Source organism: Rhea americana, unplaced genomic scaffold, assembly GCF_003343005.1.
Source record: "Rhea americana isolate MKP2758 unplaced genomic scaffold, rheAme1 scaffold_0, whole genome shotgun sequence".
NCBI lineage: Eukaryota > Metazoa > Chordata > Aves > Rheiformes > Rheidae > Rhea > Rhea americana.
In genome coordinates this window covers 6802433-6820251 of record NW_028185037.1, presented here as the reverse complement: position 1 = coordinate 6820251, position 17819 = coordinate 6802433, and the positions used below count along the sequence as shown (strand labels likewise).

Sequence of the window (17819 nt, the reverse complement as noted above, 5' to 3'; positions counted from 1 at the left end):
GGGCCGGCCGCTCCCGCCGCCACCGCCGCCCGCGCCGGGCGCCCCTCATTCAAAGCTCGGCGCGCGCCGCCACCGCGGCCTCCCGCGCCGCCATGTCGGCTCCTGTCACCTGGGCGACGGGGCCGCCCCTTCCGGCCACGCCCCTTCCCCTCGCGCCGCCAACGGGCGCCGGCCGTCGGGGCGGGCCGTTGGGCTGCGGGCGTCGGCCGTTGGGGCTAACGGCTGCGGGGGGAGGGGAGAGGTGCTGCAGCCGCCGTGCTCGGGCGGGCGGCGCTGCCTCGCGCGTGCTTCCCGGCTCGGCTCGGCTCGGCTCGGCTCGGCTCGGCTGCCCCTAGCTGCGAGCGTTCGCCCTGCTATGCGTGAGCCCCTCCGTCCCGTGGGGGCGGCGGCTCCGGCATGAAGCTTGGTGCTCCTGAAACGAAATCCGCTCTAGCAGTTGCAGACAGTTCAAAACAATAAGGCAAACTGGCAGCTCGGCATCCACAGGAATTTAAGCCAGGCCATCACCTCAGGGAACTGGGATAAATCAGTATAGGCCTGTATGTAATAGTATCTGTATGCTGCAGTTGTGGCTGTGAACGTGCTCATTTGCTGTTGGCTGGAATCTGTGCTATGAATTTGAAAGTTACTAAAAAAAGTTTTGCTGAAGTTCTTTGTGACAGGATGTTGCCTCAACTGGCATCAGATCTTGCAAATGTTTCAAGTTTGTTCAAGTAGATTCTTCAAAAGCTACTTGTGTGTGTCAGCCAGCCAGCCTCCCAATATCRTTTATTCATTCACTGTTCACATGGGCAAGAAGGGAGGAGGAAGATACTAAGTAACCCAATGTGAGATTTTTCTGAGCTCTGTGAATGGTTCCAAACTGCATTACACAGTTAAATAAGCTCAGTAGATACCGTAAATGGAAACTTTGCCCCCTTCTCACCAGGACTCCTAGCCCACTTCTAAAAAAGCACAGATATAAAGTCCCTTACATCTCTAAACTGTATCATTCAGTTCATTTTACTTCTTAAGTAGCTTTTCTTAAAGACTGCCTGTCCTGCCAGTGGAAGTAACCTGCTTTTTCACTTTTCCYGACAGTTAATACAGAGAAAACCTTTCTCAGTCCTCTCTAGTTCCACATCACTTTAAATTACATATCTTCTGCCTAACTTAGCTAACTCCAGTGGCTTTAGCTCATCATATCCAGAGATTCAGGGATTCTTTTGTCCTGACCACCAGACTACAGGACTGATCAAGAAAAGTAGAGAAATATGCAGAACTCTTCTTAGATGTTCAGCTCACCATGAGCAGTGACTTTCATTTTTGATAAAGTGATGAAATTGTCAAATACTCAATTTTTAGCAATATGGGTATGTCATTTTATGATGTTATATATTGGTCTTTCTTCACTCATCTTCCTGAGCATTTTTACCAATTCTTTTTGGTACTTGTAGACACCAAGTTCACATTTATATTTTGAGATTCTTAGTCTGGAAAAAAAGTGTTAAAGTTCTTCCTCTACTTTTCCAGTTTTTTAATTCTATGAACTGTGAAAGTGTTCTGTTGAATGAGAAAGATGAACTTACCATTAAAGTTAAGAAAAATTTTTATGCTGCACTGAAATAGTTCTATCAGATTGCAAACGGCTCCATCACAGAAGACAGATGCTTTAGCRTTGAATGCTGTTACATTTCGCTTGCCACTGAATGGAATCACAGCTATTGTATAATTCTTGTGATGATTCAGGTACTAAAGAAAGGATCCTTAAAAGCCAGTTGAATGTGGAAATATGTCAGGAAACACTGAAGCAAGGAGTCCTGCTTTGGAGGAAGCATTGCTCATTTTACCTCTTGTCCTTCAAAGTCTTTGGTGATTCAGATGATTTCACTTTTGAAAATAAATGGGTTCAGTTCCTTTTTCTGTGTTTCCTGCCTTGAGGTTAATTGCTGCAAGGCTACAAAATACTTTCAAACTCATCTCAATGTTCTCCTTTGCATGGGATAGTTCAAGGTTCATTAGGCCAATGGAAAAGGATGACACAGTATCCTGGTGACTAGAGATTCAGTGCCTGCTAGAACCTATTTAAACCAGTCCTTGTAACTATACTTTCACTCACATCTTTCACCAGTAAGTGTTAAATTTTACATTAAGAGAGGAACATCTTCAGTACAAGAACTTGACAAATGGTTAGAGCATTCTAGGAGTGGAAGCTACCATTGCACTACTGCCAGGCAAAAGACAAAATTAAGTGCTSCTCTGCTATACCCTGGGTAGGTCCTGTAGTAAGAGGTCCTGCAAACATGCAGTATCTCCTCTTACAGACTGTTTGTGTTTGTGTGTGGAAGGAGGAGTTACCTGCTAGAGCCACTGCAGTAATGAGAGAGATGTTGACCCAAGGAGATGCTTGAGGAGGCATGAAAGCCATGCCCTGCTAGTTGCTGTTTTCTATACAGCTATTTCAGGCATAGAAGAGTGAGATGCAGAAAGAAGTTTCTTTTAGGGAGGAATTAGTGTCACACTGGATTCTTTCATCTCCCTCTTCTCAAATGCTGACAGACACCCTACATACCACACCATCCATTTCTACAAGCTTTTGGGAAGAAGCTCCCTAGGGGCTGGGGCACCAGTAGCACCAGGGGCTCCTGAGGATGGCAGGGCCAGGCCTAGCTATTAGGGTCCCCCCCTACCCCACCTCCCTCACAGGTGTGGGGYACCAGGGGGCAACCTGGGCAGCCCTAGCCCCAGCATCAGGCACACACGGGGGGATGAGAATGGGTCAAGGCCAGGATGTGGATCAGGGATAAGAGCAGGGCAGGGCCAGGGCTGGAGCTGGCAGCATTGTGGCATTGTGGGCAGGGACTGAGGACCCCTGGCTGGGCTGAAATGAGGGCCTGGGACTGGGCAGGGTGAGAGAAACCTTGGGGGAGTGGGCAGGGGTGGAAAGGGCTGGCAGCGCCCCCAGACCTGGACACCATTATGCATGTAGACACTGCATTCAATAAAAGATATTCAATTTATGCAATAAGGTTTTTAATTTTAAGCGCCATTTCAAAACCATTTGTGTAGCAAAGGTTTATGTCTTTCAGTATAGCTTTCTATCTAAAGAGGCAGAAATGAAAATGATCATCATCTGAGTTCACATATAAAAGCAAAACCAAGAGCACAGCACAGTGGGACAGCTGGGGTTCTGAAGATAGCCAATGGCATTTCCTTAGAGAATACATTCAGTTTTTGAACATTACAGTCTGTGTACTCAATAGAGAATAAGCCACACTGAGAATGAAACTTTTTAAAATATGCATATAAACACCCACATTTAATAGAAAAACTGCCAGATTGGCCCACCCACACTATGCTCCTAAATGCACAACAGACTTGTATGTGATTGTTGCATTAATGAGAAAAAAAAACAGGAAACTGACAGACTGATAATAAAGAATAACCCTCTTCGTAAAAGCATAATTATGCAACTCCAAATTCAGGAATAGTATAAACATAACTTCACTGCTAGAAAAAATCTTTTCAGTGATGAATATTTCTGTTTGAAAATGTTATTAACCTTTACCTCTTTAATGAAGAGAATTCCTTTGGATCAGTTTGTTTTCCCAAAAAGATCTTTCTAAATCTTACATATTTCATTGTCACAGTCAATATAGTATAGCTRTAATAAACAAATACAGTTTCTTATGGAACTAGGTTTATTTAAATTAATACTTTTATAGATACCAAAGATTGAAAAAACAATCATATCACCTAACACTTTGCAAGATTRCCAGTGCCACTTTTATATATGTGAAGTGATTTCTGTCACTTAATAGGTGATTTTTCCACAGACACTGGATGGATGCCATCCTGACAACTTGCGTTCTGTTAAGGAAGAAATTTAATAACTTCATTCTTTTTGGATGTTGTGTACCTTGACTTCAGCAAGGCTTYTGACACTGTCTCCCATAACRTCYTCCTAGRSAAGCTCAGGAAGTGTGGGTTAGACRAGTGGACTGTGAGGAGGATTGAGAACTGGCTGAAAGGCAGAGCACAAAGGTTTGTCATCAGTGGCGTGGAGTCTAGTTGGAGGCCTGTGGCTAGTGGAGTTCCCCAGGGCTCAGTACTGGGTCCCATCCTGTTCAGCTTCTTCMTCAATGACCTGGATGAGGGGAYRGAGTGCCTCCTCAGCAAGTTTGCTGATGATACCTAGCTGGGAGGAGTGGCTGRYAYASCYGAGGGCTGYGCTGCCATTCAGAGAGACCTGGACAGGCTGGAGAGTTGGGCAAAGAAGAACCTCCTGAGGTTCAACAAGGGCAAGTGCAGAGTCCTGCACCTAGGGAGAAATAACCCTAGGCACCAGTACAGGCTGGGGGCTGACCTTCTGGAGAGCAGCTCTGCAGAGAAGGACCTRGAAGTGCTGGTGGGTGACAGGTTGACCATAAGCCAGCAATGTGCCCTTGTGGCCATAACGGCCAATGGTCTCCTGGGTTGCATTAAGGAAGAGTGTTGCCAGCAGGWSRAGGGAGGTGATCCTGCCCCTCTACTCAGCCCTGGGGAGAGCTCATCTCAAGTACTGTGTCCGGTTCTGGGCTCCCCAGTCCAAGAGAGACATGAAGCTACTGCAGAGAGTCCAGCGTAGGGCTATGAAGATGATCAGAGGGCTGGAGCAYCTGCCCTATGAGGAACGGCTGCGAGAGCTGGGCCTGTTTAGCGTGTGGAAGAGAAGACTGAGGGGGGATCTGATCAATGTGTACAAGTACCTGAAGGGAGGGTGTCAAGGGGATGGGGACAAACTCTTTTCAGTTGTCCCGTGTGACAGGACAAGAGGCAATAGGCAGAAACTGAAGCACAGGAAGTTCTGCCTGAGCGTGAGTGGGAATTTCTTCCCTGTGAGAGTGACAGAGCACTGGAGCAGGTTGCCCAGAGAGGTTGTGGAGTCTCCTTCTGTGGAGATCTTCAAGGCCTGCATGGATGCAACCCTGTCTAACATGCTGTAGGTGACCCTGCTGAGCRGGGAGGTTGGACTAGATGATCTCCAGAGGTCCCTTCCAACCTTACTGAGTCTATGATTCTACCCAGTATTTAGATCTTGACTACACAGTTTAASTATTAAGCTCTATACACAAGTTTTCCCAACTATTTCCTCTTCATTCAGCTATATCTTAAAGAAAGCAGTGGCTGCTGCTGCCTGTTGGTAGGAATCCAATCCTGTCAATGAATGCCAGGTGTGCTAAGGATTCAAGCATTCCTTTCTTGCTTCTAGATCCCAGTTTCCTTAAGATGCCAGTTGCAAGTTCCTCTGCATGTACTTAGCTGCAGATAACAGGTTAACTCCAACATGTACTATGCCAGAATTGTAAATAGACTGAACTTTATTATCTATAAATGTACCTACAGTTACAGAACTTAAGAATTTCTGTAACTGCTACRTGGTTGCAGATGAGCAGCTTTTAAAAAACAAATGTGGATATCTGTATTTAAATTCCACTTAAAATCTGTTTTAGATTACTATGTTCCATACTGGTTTATATTTGAACTCAAATCCTCTAACTACTTGAGTTTCTAGAATGTTGCTTTATAGAAGTACTTAGCTACACGGATATTTTTTTGTATGTGCATTCATGCACGTGTGTGTATTTCAGTGATGTGCATTTAGATAAATAGAAGAGACATTGGATATCATGAAAAGATAAGGTAAAGAAATTTTGTTGGGGAAAGCATTTAGGAAGGAAAGGAAAGGATTTTCCTTCTATTTAGGGGGGACGGGAATCATGAAGCCGTTCCTTGTTTCTTTTTGCTTTACCATTTGTTAGAAAAATGTCTGCTTATTGGTGAGATACAAGTTTCTTTTCTTTTTTTAAAACATGAAACCAAATATATTTTACTATAATAGTATGGAAGAGGTAATTTTACACTTTGCACTGGAATAGATTCATTATAATGCAGAATGGAGGTTTGTGATAATAGGGATTGTTCTTCATGAAAATACTGGAAAAAGTTCATGCCTTTTGTCATATCTAATCACCTTTCAAGAAGAGTTCTTTTAAAGTCAGGAAGGCTTTAGCAGAAAGCATAAGTAGAGAATAATTAAATAAATCATGACTCTTCCTTTTTTAGGTACTACCTTCTTCAGGTACTTATACACACTGATAAGATCCYCCCTCAGTCTTCTCTTCCCCATGCTAAAAAGGCCCAGCTCTCGCAGCCATTCCTCATAGGGCAGATGCTCCAGCCCTCTGATCATTCCTTCTTCCCATTTTAAATCAAACCAACCCAGCAAAAATACCTATGTTCATAGATCAGAAACTTCAAAACAGGGTTCAGGTTCTTAACTGAGCACTTATGTTGTTGGAAGTGTTGAGCTCCCAAAATCTCACTAAAATCAATATAAGCTTCAGATGAACTTTATTATCTCAATTAAATTTGGATTGAGACATCTAGATTCCGATGTTGGTGGAGGGGAAAAAATAAACAACCATTTTTTAGTTTAACTGCATAATCTCATAAATGCAGGGTAGGGGACAAAACAATCAAAGAAAGGAAACAAGCATGGAATACATCTTCCAGTCTTTATCAACCTTTCCCTTTTGCCTCATGACAGTGAGGAAGCATTTAAGCCATCCTTTCATTGCAGCATTCAATAGGTAAAAAACAGGCATAGATAATGCTCTTTCTGATCTTTGTTCAACAGGGAAAGAGAACAGTCTTCTATCCATTCACTATGTAATGAGATACCCTCTTGCAAAAAAACCCGTCAACAGGTATTTTGAAACGCAGCCTGAACTACTCAAATATTAGCAATCTGATACAGGATTTGGGCAGAAACTTATCTTAGAATGAAATACATATGAAAAAGTTAACCAACAGGTTATCTAGGTGGGAGCATTTTTCAATCCAAACAACTAAAAGATTTTGTAATGCTGAACCGCTACTGTKATTTCCTTCCTAGAGCATTATATTCCACCTAATTACACCTGTACTGAGACTAATAAATTCTGCTTGTGTTTAGCAAAAGCAGCATTTCTCATTATGGGGAGTGCAGTCCTTAGGATTCATTGAAGGATTCATACTGGAAAGTGTTAGAAAATAACATTTCAGGTGCTGCTAAGCTTTTCCAGAACAGGGGAGTGAAAAAAGCTGAACACATTTACACAAGTCAGTGAATTACATTGTACCTTAAATTTTTGGAGATACCTCTGTTTTTTCTCGAAGAGTAAGTGTAACACGTAGTATTTAAGCTGGTTTTCATTTCTCAGCTGAAAGAAGCTGAGCTCCTGCTGCCAACTACAGAAAGCACAGAAAGACACGTACTGAAATTCCAGAAACTTTGAGTAACTCTGGGCTAAAGCAGCTCTTCAAGAAAGGTACCAGTATTCAGGAAAGCTTGAAAAATGAAGGAGCCCCATATTTCTTTATAGTCTGTTTCAGTAACTGAGCAGCTGTACTTTTACATATTCTATCTTTTTTAAAAATCGAAATTGTCAGATTTCTATTTCTATCTACTGGTCTATATCTTTTTTTGATGAAAGTGCCCTTTGTTTAGTATTTTCTCTCTGTGGACCTTGTGATACACCACAACTATACTTTCTCTCCTTTTTAAAAAAAACTACCACCGGGAAATGTAAACAGCCTAATAAGCAATGCTAGCCCTAAATAATTCATTTTTCTCCTTTCTGTAACCACACTTTTTTCCAGTTCCTATCAAAAATGCGGATTGCACATCATGAGGGTCAGTCTCATCAATACAGTAAACAAAGAYAAGATCAGTATTATGCTCATCTCTGCTCGAATATATGCAAAGATCATATGGATGCAGATGATGAGCTTTTTGCTATGATTTTCAGAATCACTTCTTTCCAGGGAATTTAGTGTTGCTTTCACCCTCTGTGCACTGAGCTGAATTAGTACACAAATACTTGAATGGAGTCAGCCAACAGAACAGGACAGGTTGCTCTGCCCTTATCAGTATTCACCAATGACTGTGCCAACCACAGATTTTCTTAAAAGCAAGTTGGTATCTACCTCCAGATCAATAATTGAAATAATGAATAGCCTCTTTCCTAGTAATGCCAACACAAATCAGTGGGGATATCATGGAGGGACCTTTTTTAAAATGATCTACCAGTAAATCACTTAAATTGTTATAAGGTAAATGTAAAGAACATTTTAAGAATAATAAATCAGAGTAATAAGTAAGAGTAATATTGTGGAAAGCACAAAGGTAAATGTGAAATATGCTGAAACAAGATTAGACTTTCTTTGATTCCAAGCAGAATGCTGATTAACCTATTCATTACACTGAAGCAGTGAAGTAAAAATTATTCGTGAGGAAAAGAAGTTACTTTTCCTCATTTTGGGCTTAAGTCAAAAAATTGGCTCTGCAAGCACAGCTGTTTCTTTTAGAAACTAAAGAGCTGAGAAAAATAGGCCAAGTAGAATACAATTCTGATTTCAATTGCAAATATTTTTTAAATTAAAGAGAGTCTGCAGGTTTTCATTGCTTTTGTATTGGATTTTCTTCATTGCTTCCATGAAAACTCAGTCAAAAAATAAGTAAGATAGAGCTAACCTATCCAGGTTCCATAATCCTTACAACTAAACTTTTATTCAATTTTGTAAAAGAGAAGATAAGGACACAGGCTACCTGACACAGAGCTGTTGCCCCAAAGGACCCTCCAGAAAGAAGAATGGAGATGCAACAAGAAATTTTTAATAGCACTGATGCATTCTTACTGGATGCAAACAGACTTCAGGCATACTTGTTCTCAAAATGATAAAATTCCATGCTAAAAAATTATGTCAATAAAACATGAATGAAGAAGAAGGAAAAAATAATAGAAATACAAGATAAATATAGACTCAACTGCAAAAACTTATGGTGGCAAAATGGTAAGATTCTACTGAAGGCGGGCAACTTCAAGTTTGATATGTCAGTACAATTCCCTGGTAATATTACTGCTTTATAACCTCTTTTAACTGGACCATGTCAACATGGAGAAGTATTCACATGGAAATAATTATCAAGCAAATTAAAATATAAATAGTTTCAATTAATTGTGTGCTTCTGTTTTTCAGACTGTGCTTCAGAGCCCTGAGGGCTTGACTAAAGGAGAGGATGAGCTAACTTTTCTCTATTGGTCTTCCATTGACGTCAGTAGAGCTATTCAATTTACTGTCACATAGAATTTAGTCTAGTGAACATACAAAGATATACCAATTTACTCCAGCTGTTATCTGACCCATTATTTCAATGTCAATATACAACTGAATATTATAGGCATGTCTACAGAATAAGCAAACTCAATCAGCTGCTAGACTATATATGCTATATATAGCTATATATATATACACCTACCATCTAAAGGCTACCATCTAAAGAAATCATACACCCACAGCTAATGTAATTTATGTCAATYTTAAATTGTCACATTAAACATCTAGTTCTTGGTCCTGTTTACCAAAAACCTATAAGGAACAGATTCATTTCATGACACTGAAAATGCTGAAATATTGAGTTAATGATATGCATATAAAAAGAGGTTTGGAACCTTAACAACACTGATTAGTTTCTTTTTCAGAGTGAAAAAAAAAAGTCAATGATATTGTTCTGGCTGGATCCTGAGTGTTACCAATTGTTTTCAATTCTCAACTAGATTAGGAAAAATTGGGAGTCTGCAGGTAACAGTCTACAAAATAAAGCCATCCCATTCACCTGAGAATAAAAGCTGCAGTTAAAGCAAAAATAGGAGGTTGTCACTCAGAGGAGCTATTCCTCAAGAAACCATCTCCCACTGCTGACAGTCACATCAGATAGCAACCCAGGCCTAACTTCTTTCTTAGAAGATCTATTAGGATATCTCTGACCAATCCACTCTAGTGTCCTTTGGATCTGTGCATGCTGTCAAACATGCTTTACACCTAGGTACAGTGGGGAGGCTCCACTGATCTGTTGAACACAACTCCCCACAGTAACATGCTGTGCTCAGTTGTTCATATCAGACAGCAATCTTTGTCACTTTGAGACAAGAGTTGTTGAGCTCTGTTGGGAAGGTAGTAAGTCTTTCCAGGAAWTTTTCACGGGGCAGTTTGGAGCAGTTGCTAAATTTCTCACTAAAATCATATTGAATAGTTTTCCGCCACCCAACTTGTTCTCTTGTCATAAAAGGCTCAGTCATACTATTTTATAGGCAAGCAAAATAGGGTATATTGTGCTACACTAATGTTTGTTTAATAGTAGGAGTCTTGTCTCTGCCATTCAGCCAAGATTGAGGGATTAGCTTTGGTTTACAATGCCTGTCTCAAAAATTCAGCACAGAAATAATGATGCAAGATGCAGCTACCATATTCTAGGTGAAATCTCAGATGTTCATTGATCGGGCAACAAGCCTTACACAGTTTGATCCATGAATACCTTAAGCATGGCTCTCTTCCTCCACAGTGAAGGAAATCAAGCGGAAGCTCTGAAGCATGTTATCATGTACACATGACTCTCTTTAGCCATTGCTCAAATAAAGCCTTTTTTTCAAAGTCACATAAAAATGTAGAAAAGCATCAGGAAAGCCATCTAAGAACAAAAGAATAAAAATATGAAAGATATCTGACAGCTTTGCAATATATGAAACATATACTTAGTGCATATTCTGCTAGATAAAGTAACAACATTCTATAAATTATTAACACAGGGTAAATCAAGTCTAGAATTCAAAGAATAACAGAAATACACCCTTATGCAATTCACACACAGAATTAGCATACTCACTGCCAATGGATCTTTTTAAAAAAACATCTGTCTGGACCTTTAAATGGAGGAAACATTTTTCTTTCCAACATTCGCCATTATTTAATGGCATAGAGCCAATAACCTGTAGCAAGAATGATCAAACTGGCATGAAGGCAGACTTAAAACACAGGGCCTCAAAGGGGGCATTTATATAAATTTAGCAGATGCCTCATCTCGGCTCCTGCCAAGTTCCAGCACGGGCAGAAACTCTGCCTCATGTACCGAAGTGTTCCTGAAGAGTTGCATCTTGTCTCATTCAGCATGAGCATTTCCGAGGTCACACTGTCTTTTTTTCTAGTGGAATATCTAACCTTTCACTTATCGATAGGTTCTTCTCTTGCTTCTGCTCAATTGTTTATAGTATTAGCAGACAATTCAACAAAACACTTGCACTCCGAGAGTGACTGCCGACATTTCCTCTCAGCTGTTAAACAGTTGACAGCTGAAATTTTGCCTAACTCAGTTGCTGCTCCAGCTGTCTGACTCCACAGTAACACTCACCAGCTGAAATATAATCTTAGCTCTGTCATAAGGCTTGCTATTTTTTTGGAAAACTGATGAATCTGGAAAAGGCAGATCACACAACACATTTGAGTTTAGGACTGTAAAAAGGAGATAGCCATGCTGTTTCCTTAAATTTAAGCTGGGGATGCCATCTAGCGGATTTCTTGTGTAGCAGTGACGTGAACTGTCAGAAAATGAGGAAAGAAGTCCACTGAAGCAGGCATATGTTTCTAAGCAAATAGTGAAAAATAGCTCCACTTCATCTAAAAGTGASAGTTTTAGAGCATTTCTTCTCATGAAAACCATTAAGAATTATACATTTGATGAATATAGGATAAAAAAGGAGGTTGGAGTGAGAAYGCTTCATCGTTGTCAACTTTTAAGTGACATTATCAAGCACAGAAGTAGAAGCTGAATGAGCAATTAGATACTATTGTGTGACTCAGTTACTAYGAAAAATGAATTGATTCAAGTTTATTCTTGCAGTTATTTACAGACTGAGCTGATATTACAGATCCAACCATGAGAATTTCAGATTTATCAGTCTGAGACTCTTATATTGCCATGTTATTGAATAGCAATTCAACTTCAAAAGGTTCCAGAGAACCATGCTGTTTTGCTTATCAGAAATACGGGAAAAGCTGGAAGACAGGTGTCATGGATCAAAACTAAAGAGGAAAAGGAGGCGAGAGCATTATTGATGAAAGATGGAGTACATTTTTTAATGAAACCAACCTTCTATGAATTACTGAATAAATATTTTAAAGGCAAATCTGAGACATTTAACTACTCACTTTCTAGCAAAAAAGCACTGAGAAATACCACCAACAGCTTAATGTAGTCTTTAAATTCTTCAAGCTCTCTAGCTACTTGGGATATTAAATGGGATGTGCTCAGTGGCACATCACATCTGTTCTTCCACAGACTTCTCCTCTCCCCAGMATTTCTGTTTAAAACATGTTTATTGAAGTTCTTGGAAAAACTAAATAAGCACTCAAACTGCGTGGTTAATAAAAATTGTACAAAATTATGGTTTATTGAAAACTGAAAAAATGAAATAGGTGTTAACATATTACAATGTACTCATGAAGCAAGAGGAGAAAAGAACCTTAAAATCACAAGTCCACAAAAGATTTTTTTTATTAAAATAACACCAAATTTGAGAAACTGATGTAGTGCAATGGAATTTCAATTCATCATACCAAAAAAAAAATCAAAACAAAAAAACATTTCCAAGACAATGTCAAAGTTAAAGACTGGCATGCTGGGCAAGGAAGGTTCTTATTCTTTGCAAGAGTTCTTTCTTCACACTGTCTGGTACCAAGGCTGAAACGAGTAAGAAAGTAAGTAAAAAACACAAAATTGAAAAGACTGTCAAAATCAATTTTTTGCAACAGCTACTTATATTCAAATTTGTTCTTGCATTCTGCTAATACCTAAGGTAACCAAAGCTACTTGATTTTTTAATATAATACATATCTCTCTCTTTCTTATTTCAAAGAAGCTACAGATGAAGTCCATTAGGTTCCATTGTTGTGAATAAAGGTAGGTTTTTACCTGGCCATAATCAAAACATTTGAGCATTTAGAGGAAAGGCTTATTCAGCTGGAAACAAATCACAAGAAATAAATTTGTGAAGAAAGAGGTACCCAGAATAATCAAACTAAAAAGCAAAAACTTTGCTTACTCAGCCATGACTGCAGAATAAAAATCTTCAGCAAGTTATTTTGAAGGTCTTTTTTTATTTAAAAGTTAATAAAGATTCTCCCACTAAGAGCAAAGCTTTTTAGAAACTAAGTAGAAATGTATATAAGAATTCCATGTGTGCGTGCATGTTCTGTCCTTTGCTTTTCCCCATTGCTCATTACGCTAGTACACAGGTTTTTGTCAAAGAAACAGCTGAAATTAAAAACAACTCTGCTATATACCTAAGGCAGTGACACTTCAGTGACAAATTTTCCTGGGACTATGAATTATAAATACAAAGATAGGCTCATATGACTACATAAAGTAATTTCTAAATGTATTTTATACACAAGGGTCAGTACAAGAAGAATGGCTATTACACAATACAAACTCAAATATTTTGTTTCCAGTTAATATCAAGCTATTAACACTTCTCTCCTTCACATATATCACAGTGGTGCTTTGAGCTAAACTTGAAATATAGGTGGGTATATTTGTTAATGCACGATTAGTTACTTTTCCATTTAATTTTCTTACCTCTGCCTTTGGGAGTGATTTCTGCCACCAAATCATCAACAGTAACATGCTCTAATCCTTTTTCTTTAATCACATCTAAAGAAGGCCAAGACAGACATTTAAAGACTTTCAGTCCATTCATTTTAAGACAAAATCTTTGTCACTGATTAAGATAGGAAGCCTGCACACATAGGTCAGAGAAGACCAGCGTGCAATCTAAAATTACATTGTTAACTTGGTATCTACTTTATATTACAGTGAATTTATACTAATTTATACTATAGGCTTAAGAATGTGAATCTATCCCTACTGATGCATCTCAACCAGCTCATATTTTAGAAATTTAATGTTACAAAGTATAAGCTCATCTGAATATTACCAAACCTGTGTATTACTGAAGTGTTGTGGTAGTTTGCAAATTRGTCTACTCACATGTCCAACCAAATTGTTCCAATTGAATCTATCTTCCCCAACGTTGTGTATACATGACTTCAATTTAACATCCAAAAAAGGACAGTACAAAAAAGTTGTAAGTTGTAAATGTTATCTTCCTAATTGGTTTAAACATCTCTATCCATATTTCAGCAAAAAAAAAAAAAGATCTGAGAAACATAAAAACCTAATGCAAAATATAAAAGCTATAATATTGTGTGATTAATATATTCCAGTATTTGTTCAAAGAAATTCTCTTCTTAAAAAACTTGAAGACTACTGAAAATGCAGAAGTCAGTGCTGAAGAGTCTTGAATTCAGCAGCGTAGTTCTAGAACACGTTCTTTAAACATGAATGTTAATAGGTAAAAGGTCTGAATAATCTTAGCCCCTAAGAGCCCCTAGAGAGACCTGGACAGGCTGGAGAGTTGGGCAAAGAAGAACCTCCTGAGGTTCAACAAGGGCAAGTGCAGGGTCCTGCACCTAGGGAGAAATAACCCYAGGCACCAGTACAAGCTGGRGGCTGACCTTCTGGAGAGCAGCTCTGCAGAGAAGGACCTGGAAGTGCTGGTGGGTGACAGGTTGACCATGAGCCAGTAATGTGCCCTTGTGGCCAAGAAGGCCAAAGGTATCCTGGGGTGCATTAGGAAGACTGCTGCCAGCAGGTGGAGGGAGGTGATCCTGCCCCTCTRCTCAGCCCTRGGGAGGCCTCATCTCRAGTCCTGTGTCCAGTTCTGGGCTCCCCAGTCCAAGAGAGACATGGAGCTACTGCAGAGAGTCCAGCGTAGGGCTATGAAGATGATCAGARGTCTGGAGCACCTGCCCCGTGAGGAACGGCTGTGAGAGCTGGGCCTGTTTAGCGTGGGGAAGAGAAGACTGAGCGGGGATCTGATCAATGTGTATAAGTACCTGAAAGGAGGGTGTCAAGGGGACGGGGMYAAACTCTTTTCAGTAGTGCTATGTGACAGGACTAGAGAGAATGGGCAAAAACTGAAGCACAGGAAGTTCTGCCTGAACATGAGGGGGAATTCATTTCACTGTGGGAGTGACAGAGCACTGGAGCAGGTTGCCCAGAGAGGTTGTGGAGTCTCCTTCCCTGGAGATCTTCAAGGCCCGCACGGATGCGATCCTGTCTAACATGCTGTAGGTGACCCTGCTGAGCAGGGAGGTTGGACTAGATGATCTCCAGRGGTCCCTTTCAGTCTCACCCATTCTGTGATTCTAAGACACCAAAATTGGCTTTATCAACTGACGTCACATGTACTGTTTGAATACTGTTTTTTCCTGTTTTAACTTTCTGTAAAACTCATCATGTACTGCTTAATTATTGGCCCTAATCCACAAACGCAAGAGGATCTAGGTGGAAATACCAAAAAAAAATAACAGTCTCTTCTATTGGAGGTTATCATGCCCTTAACAGGAACGATTAATCTGATACTAATGTTTTGAATTGCAACTGCTAAGAAAGTAAGTAGAACTAGCAATTTCAAATAACTTCAGCATAACTGATCATGAACTGTAGTAATTAAGGCCAGATAAACATTTATTTCACTAGCCATACTATTATGATATATAATCCCTAGCAGGGGCATCAGGCAGACAACCRCAAAAATTAATTATTTTAGCCTTCTTTGCAAATCCACCTATGACAGTGACTTAACACTCTTAGGTCTACAAAATGAAAAATATACTAATTGAGTATTGAGTTATCAGGCACAAACAATCTAATCARAATAAAAGAAAAAGCTCACAGGATTTTTGTCTGCTTTAAGGAACATGCTTTAAGGAATAAAGTAATCATTTCATTTAATTTGCAGATCTGTCCATTGTAGTAATGATAAACAGTTAGTTCAACATGAAAGACTTCAAGCTATTTTCTCTTATGCAGGTAGATTATCTTATTTTCAAGAAATTTATTCAAAAGAAGGAATACAAAGGCACTTTTCATTCTCACTCCTATATGCAAAAAGACACAAWTCTATGTTTGTGATTTGTTACCGCAGTCTGTTTTCTCTCAGCTTCCTTTTTCTTGTTTTTATTCTTCTCTGATTAGGAAATCCCCAAAACAAAAAGCTGTATCACTGTTAATACCTAGGGAACCAACGCCAATACTTTTCTCAGAGGCCTAAYAAGTTTCAGATCACAGAAGAAACTTTAAAATTTCAAGGCCAACAGACGATAGCAAGATGCTTTCTTATGTCTTAGATCAGTATYTTAGATTGCCACAGACGCTTTCCTCTTGCCTAAGTCTTCTCAAGATTGACGGTTAGGCAACGAAGCTTTCATCTCAGATGTTTGGCTAGAACCTTAGTCGATTACAAAGCACATTAGTTAGTTGGCTATCATTACCTTTGCAATGTGCCTTCAACTGATCCTTCCAGCCACATTCAATTAACTTGGCTCTCAGCAACTCTTTAAGGCTGTTAAGACAAAAAGTTGAATTCCTGCTAGCAGAAGCAAACATTCCTAACTTAAATATGCATCAATAGGCAAATTAAGTCTACAATTACTGCTAACAGGTGACTGAGAAGTCAGCAGCAGAAATCGCTGAACAGCACGTGAATCCTATCCCGAATGGATCCTACCAGTTTCAGTTARTTTTATGATGTTGGACCATAAGGAGGTCTTGGCTCAGGAGCTGGCTCAYAGTACTTCTTCAGGCAGCTTTGCTGCTACAGCCACAGAAAGAAAGGTAGAAATGTAATAGTTTCTCTTCATTTCAGCTCCCTGCTGCTAAACATGTACAGACTTTCAAAGTTAAAATATACACTTGCAATCAGGCCTTCAAAATAAATAAAGCTCGCTTCACTAAAGAATAGTTCTGTACCACCTATGTCTTTAACTGTAGGTCTGTCTGCCCAGTTACACTTTATCTCATTGTGGATGAAGAACAGGGGAASGCATACTCTGGAGTAAAACTGTAAGAATAAGAAAAGTTGTAATGCATGTAACACAATTTAGAGTTTAGAATTAAATAAGCATCTGGAGTTAAACGGAGTTAAGCTTCACTTCCAGACACCACTCACATTTGATAACATTTAAGGTGCCTCCCAGGGATATCGCAGGAAGTGTACTCACCGTTCCCGCTCTCCGGTTTCTATTAGCTTTTGGTTAATGGTTGCTCTCATCTGGGCATCTTTGTTCATTTTGCCAGTCTAGGTTTTCACGGAGCTGTACAAAGCAGGAGCAAGTTTCAACAGCATTAGCAAACCCCGGGCTGTACTCCCTGAAGCCAAGCGCCCCTCGGCCGAAGCGACAACCAGGGCCGCCGAAACCGCCCCTCCCCGCGGCCGCCCAGCCGGCAGCGGCCGCCCAGCCGGCAGCGGCTCCCCCGGCGCAGCGGCTCCCCCGGCGCAGCGGCACCCACCCCGCAGCGCCGCCACCCCTGCACCGCCAGCGGAAGACGCCGCCGCCCCCGCACGCACAACGCTGCCTTCCGCCTCCCCGGCGCGCCGGGAAATGGAGGCCGAGGCCCGGCGCCGGCTCCGCAACTACGGCTCCCAGCATGCCGCGCGCCTGCGGCTGGGCGGGAACCGCTCTGAGCGCATGCCCCACTCCGCAGCGCTCGCCACGGCGGCTGGGCCTGAACTACAGCTCCCGGCATGCCCCGCGGCGCCCGCAGGCCGTCCTGCGTCCGGAACTACCCTCCCCATGGTGCCCCGCGGCCGCCCCTCGCGCTACGGCAGGGCGCGCGGCCGTGAGGAAGCCGCGAGCCGCCAGGTTCCCGCCGGGGATGGAGGCCGCCGCGCACTGCTCCCTGAAGGCGAAGCGCCTCCTCCTCGACCCCAAGTTCGAGGGCTACAAGCTGTCCCTGGAGCCGCTGGCCTGCTACCAGCTGGCGCTCGACGCGGGTGAGGGGCGGCGCGGGGAGGCGGAGGGACCCCAGCCCGCTCCCCTCCGCGCCGTGGTGGGGCGGCGGCGCGGCCTGGCCCGAC

General features: G+C 41.3%; 2 protein-coding genes across 2 annotated transcripts in view; one reads left to right on the top strand and one right to left on the bottom strand.

Annotated features, from left to right (window-relative positions):
• Nucleotides 1-12258: 12258 nt before the first annotated feature.
• Nucleotides 12259-17301, bottom strand: ENY2 (ENY2 transcription and export complex 2 subunit). The gene is made up of 5 exons (XM_085310451.1): nucleotides 17252-17301; nucleotides 16963-17055; nucleotides 16234-16304; nucleotides 13475-13549; nucleotides 12259-12577 (listed from the first exon to the last, which is right to left on the bottom strand). The coding sequence occupies exons 2-5, from the start codon at nucleotides 17028-17030 to the stop codon at nucleotides 12501-12503; spliced, it is 291 nt and encodes a 96-aa protein (XP_085166577.1). The 5' UTR covers nucleotides 17031-17055; nucleotides 17252-17301; the 3' UTR covers nucleotides 12259-12500.
• Nucleotides 17302-17546: 245 nt separating this feature from the next.
• NUDCD1 (NudC domain containing 1) overlaps nucleotides 17547-17819 on the top strand; it is a 47035-nt gene continuing 46762 nt past the window's right edge. Inside the window, exon 1 of the mRNA XM_085310336.1 lies at nucleotides 17547-17735. Coding sequence (XP_085166462.1) covers nucleotides 17618-17735 — 118 coding nt within the window. The 5' untranslated portion in view covers nucleotides 17547-17617. The remainder of the gene's footprint in view (nucleotides 17736-17819) is intronic.